This window comes from Nanorana parkeri, unplaced genomic scaffold (assembly GCF_000935625.1).
Source record: "Nanorana parkeri isolate BGI_ZX_2015 unplaced genomic scaffold, ASM93562v1 scaffold2196, whole genome shotgun sequence".
Classification (NCBI taxonomy): Eukaryota; Metazoa; Chordata; class Amphibia; order Anura; family Dicroglossidae; genus Nanorana; species Nanorana parkeri.
Genome location: NW_017308464.1, coordinates 189,288 through 194,364, shown reverse-complemented (window position 1 = coordinate 194,364; position 5,077 = coordinate 189,288). Strand labels below are relative to the sequence as shown.

Here is a 5,077-nt window from a genome sequence, read left to right as displayed (position 1 = left end):
AGTGTAAGCTCCTCTGTACAGCGCCGCGGTATAGGTCAGAGCTCTGTGAACAATGATATTGGGAGATACGTACTGCGGTACGATGGTGATTTGTACAGAACAGATGAAGAGGAAGACGATGAACGCGCAGGCCACGTAGGCCCCAAATCGGTCGTCCACTTGCTTGGAGTACTGCCAACAGACATACAGACAGAGATTACAGGCATGAGCGTTGTCACCCTCTATTGGGGACTCCGAGTCATTGGATGTTATACAGAATTATATACAAATACATATCTGGAAGTTAGTCTGAAAATGATTCTAGATCCCGATCGGAATATGGGAAAACTGCAGCCCAAGCTGTGTCTGGGGAATGCTGTGTCTGGGGAATGCAGTGTCCGGGGAATGCTGTGTCCGGGGAATGCTGTGTCCGGGGAATGCTGTGTCCGGGGATGGTGCCGGGGAATGCTGTTTCCGGGGAACGCAGTGTCCGGGGAACGCAGTGTCCGGGGAACGCTGTGTACGGGGAACGCTGTGTCCTGTGAACGCTGTTTCCGGGGAACGCTGTTTCCGGGGAACGATGTGTCCGGGGAATGCAGTGTCTGGGGAATGCAGTGTACGGGGATCGCTGTGTCCGGTGAACGATGTGTCCGGGGAACGCTGTGTCCGGGGAACACATTGTCCGGGGAACACAGTGTCCGGGGAACACATTGTCCGGGGAACACAGTGTCCGGGGAACACATTGTCCGGGGAACACAGTGTCCGGGGAACACATTGTCCGGGGAACACAGTGTCCGGGGAACACATTGTCCGGGGAACACAGTGTCCGGGGAACACATTGTCCGGGGAACACAGTGTCCGGGGAACACATTGTCCGGGGAACACAGTGTCCGGGGAACACATTGTCCGGGGAACACAGTGTCCGGGGAACACATTGTCCGGGGAACACAGTGTCCGGGGAACACATTGTCCGGGGAACACAGTGTCCGGGGAACACATTGTCCGGGGAACACAGTGTCCGGGGAACACATTGTCCGGGGAACACAGTGTCCGGGGAACACATTGTCCGGGGAACACAGTGTCCGGGGAACACATTGTCCGGGGAACACAGTGTCCGGGGAACACATTGTCCGGGGAACACAGTGTCCGGGGAACACATTGTCCGGGGAACACAGTGTCCGGGGAACACATTGTCCGGGGAACACAGTGTCCGGGGAACACATTGTCCGGGGAACACAGTGTCCGGGGAACACATTGTCCGGGGAACACAGTGTCCGGGGAACACATTGTCCGGGGAACACAGTGTCCGGGGAACACATTGTCCGGGGAACACAGTGTCCGGGGAACACATTGTCCGGGGAACACAGTGTCCGGGGAACACATTGTCCGGGGAACACAGTGTCCGGGGAACACATTGTCCGGGGAACACAGTGTCCGGGGAACACATTGTCCGGGGAACACAGTGTCCGGGGAACACATTGTCCGGGGAACACAGTGTCCGGGGAACACATTGTCCGGGGAACACAGTGTCCGGGGAACACATTGTCCGGGGAACACAGTGTCCGGGGAACACATTGTCCGGGGAACACAGTGTCCGGGGAACACATTGTCCGGGGAACACAGTGTCCGGGGAACACATTGTCCGGGGAACACAGTGTCCGGGGAACACATTGTCCGGGGAACACAGTGTCCGGGGAACACATTGTCCGGGGAACACAGTGTCCGGGGAACACATTGTCCGGGGAACACAGTGTCCGGGGAACACATTGTCCGGGGAACACAGTGTCCGGGGAACACATTGTCCGGGGAACACAGTGTCCGGGGAACACATTGTCCGGGGAACACAGTGTCCGGGGAACACATTGTCCGGGGAACACAGTGTCCGGGGAACACATTGTCCGGGGAACACAGTGTCCGGGGAACACATTGTCCGGGGAACACAGTGTCCGGGGAACACATTGTCCGGGGAACACAGTGTCCGGGGAACACATTGTCCGGGGAACACAGTGTCCGGGGAACACATTGTCCGGGGAACACAGTGTCCGGGGAACACATTGTCCGGGGAACACAGTGTCCGGGGAACACATTGTCCGGGGAACACAGTGTCCGGGGAACACATTGTCCGGGGAACACAGTGTCCGGGGAACACATTGTCCGGGGAACACAGTGTCCGGGGAACACATTGTCCGGGGAACACAGTGTCCGGGGAACACATTGTCCGGGGAACACAGTGTCCGGGGAACACATTGTCCGGGGAACACAGTGTCCGGGGAACACATTGTCCGGGGAACACAGTGTCCGGGGAACACATTGTCCGGGGAACACAGTGTCCGGGGAACACATTGTCCGGGGAACACAGTGTCCGGGGAACACATTGTCCGGGGAACACAGTGTCCGGGGAACACATTGTCCGGGGAACACAGTGTCCGGGGAACACATTGTCCGGGGAACACAGTGTCCGGGGAACACATTGTCCGGGGAACACAGTGTCCGGGGAACACATTGTCCGGGGAACACAGTGTCCGGGGAACACATTGTCCGGGGAACACAGTGTCCGGGGAACACATTGTCCGGGGAACACAGTGTCCGGGGAACACATTGTCCGGGGAACACAGTGTCCGGGGAACACATTGTCCGGGGAACACAGTGTCCGGGGAACACATTGTCCGGGGAACACAGTGTCCGGGGAACACATTGTCCGGGGAACGCAGTGTCCGGGGAACGCTTTGTCCGGGGAACGCTGTGTCCGGGGAACGCTGTGTCCGGGGAACGCTGTGTCCGGGGAACGCTGTGTCCGGGGAACGCTGTGTCCGGGGAACGCTGTGTCCGGGGAACGCTGTGTCCGGGGAACGCTGTGTCCGGGGAACGCTGTGTCCGGGGAACGCTGTGTCCGGGGAACGCTGTGTCCGGGGAACGCTGTGTCCGGGGAACGCTGTGTCCGGGGAACGCTGTGTCCGGGGAACGCTGTGTCCGGGGAACGCTGTGTCCGGGGAACGCTGTGTCCGGGGAACGCTGTGTCCGGGGAACGCTGTGTCCGGGGAACGCTGTGTCCGGGGAACGCTGTGTCCGGGGAACGCTGTGTCCGGGGAACGCTGTGTCCGGGGAACGCTGTGTCCGGGGAACGCTGTGTCCGGGGAACGCTGTGTCCGGGGAACGCTGTGTCCGGGGAACGCTGTGTCCGGGGAACGCTGTGTCCGGGGAACGCTGTGTCCGGGGAACGCTGTGTCCGGGGAACGCTGTGTCCGGGGAACGCTGTGTCCGGGGAACGCTGTGTCCGGGGAACGCTGTGTCCGGGGAACGCTGTGTCCGGGGAACGCTGTGTCCGGGGAACGCTGTGTCCGGGGAACGCTGTGTCCGGGGAACGCTGTGTCCGGGGAACGCTGTGTCCGGGGAACGCTGTGTCCGGGGAACGCTGTGTCCGGGGAACGCTGTGTCCGGGGAACGCTGTGTCCGGGGAACGCTGTGTCCGGGGAACGCTGTGTCCGGGGAACGCTGTGTCCGGGGAACGCTGTGTCCGGGGAACGCTGTGTCCGGGGAACGCTGTGTCCGGGGAACGCTGTGTCCGGGGAACGCTGTGTCCGGGGAACGCTGTGTCCGGGGAACGCTGTGTCCGGGGAACGCTGTGTCCGGGGAACGCTGTGTCCGGGGAACGCTGTGTCCGGGGAACGCTGTGTCCGGGGAACGCTGTGTCCGGGGAACGCTGTGTCCGGGGAACGCTGTGTCCGGGGAACGCTGTGTCCGGGGAACGCTGTGTCCGGGGAACGCTGTGTCCGGGGAACGCTGTGTCCGGGGAACGCTGTGTCCGGGGAACGCTGTGTCCGGGGAACGCTGTGTCCGGGGAACGCTGTGTCCGGGGAACGCTGTGTCCGGGGAACGCTGTGTCCGGGGAACGCTGTGTCCGGGGAACGCTGTGTCCGGGGAACGCTGTGTCCGGGGAACGCTGTGTCCGGGGAACGCTGTGTCCGGGGAACGCTGTGTCCGGGGAACGCTGTGTCCGGGGAACGCTGTGTCCGGGGAACGCTGTGTCCGGGGAACGCTGTGTCCGGGGAACGCTGTGTCCGGGGAACGCTGTGTCCGGGGAACGCTGTGTCCGGGGAACGCTGTGTCCGGGGAACGCTGTGTCCGGGGAACGCTGTGTACGGGGAACGCTGTGTTTACGGAATGTTGTGTCTTTGCACACTGGATTCCGTCCAGAGAACACTTTGTGAAGTTACATTCCATAGACACGGCTGTTGCTACATTTTCTCTTTTCACGGATAATTCCCATCAGGTGGATACATTTGTAACATGTGACATGTTTCAGGAAGTGATGTTCCCGGGAGACGGATGTCACATTACATAGTGTCAGTTTCTTGTGGCTCGGTGACCGTGCGGCATTCCATCCCCCCATCCGTTACCTTCTTCTCCAGGTCGGGTTCGCGGAAGGTCAGGAGAATTTTGCGCACGTGTTCGGATCGCAGGCGGTCGATGCTTCTGGCGTCAATGGCCCGACCCAAAAATTCGTCCACCTCGTCCTCGGGGTTCATGTTCTCCTGGATGTTCCTGCGGATCAGAACACGGATGTGTCATATGACTGTGCGATGGTGTCACGTATGTACGGACGGATCTCTGCGCAGACATTAATGGGTTACAATGTGACAAACATTCCCCTGACTTTCCTGACATTCCGCACACAGAACATGAAGAATATGCAATCGGGGGAGGGGGGCGATGATCCCTCGCACACAGTGTTAGATTTGGAACATCAGAGCGCTCTCAGAGGACATATTGGACTTCTCTGTAGATATCTCTTTCCTCTCACATTGCAGTGTTTTCAGTGGGGAGAGTTCTGGTACGTCGAAGGGTTAAGTTGGTCCCAGGATGATGAAGTCATACATTTCCCGGGTCCCGGCGGAGAGCGGACATTTGTCCCAATATGGGCTCAGACGGAGACGGAGGACTTTTTTTTTACCCGTGAGAAAATCTCAGGGGGACAATTCCAGCGTCCAAACCCTTCCATCCCATAACCTCTCTGCGTGTTTAACCCCCCCCCCCCCCCCCCCCCGGGGGGGGGGGGGGGGGGGCGCCCCGCGGGGGGGGGGGGGGGGGGGGGCGGGGG

The 5,077-nt window shown here is 60.3% G+C and overlaps 1 protein-coding gene across 1 annotated transcript in view; it reads right to left on the bottom strand.

Moving 5' to 3' along the window:
• Window positions 1–73: 73 nt before the first annotated feature.
• LOC108801019 (adenylate cyclase type 5-like) overlaps window positions 74–5,077 on the bottom strand; it is a gene marked incomplete at its 3' end in the record, with an annotated part of 119,668 nt that continues 114,664 nt past the window's right edge. Inside the window, exons 10-11 of the mRNA XM_018572989.1 lie at window positions 4,377–4,521; window positions 74–171 (exon numbers count right to left, since the gene is read on the bottom strand). Of these exons, the coding sequence (XP_018428491.1) occupies window positions 74–171; window positions 4,377–4,521 (243 nt within the window). The remainder of the gene's footprint in view (window positions 172–4,376; window positions 4,522–5,077) is intronic.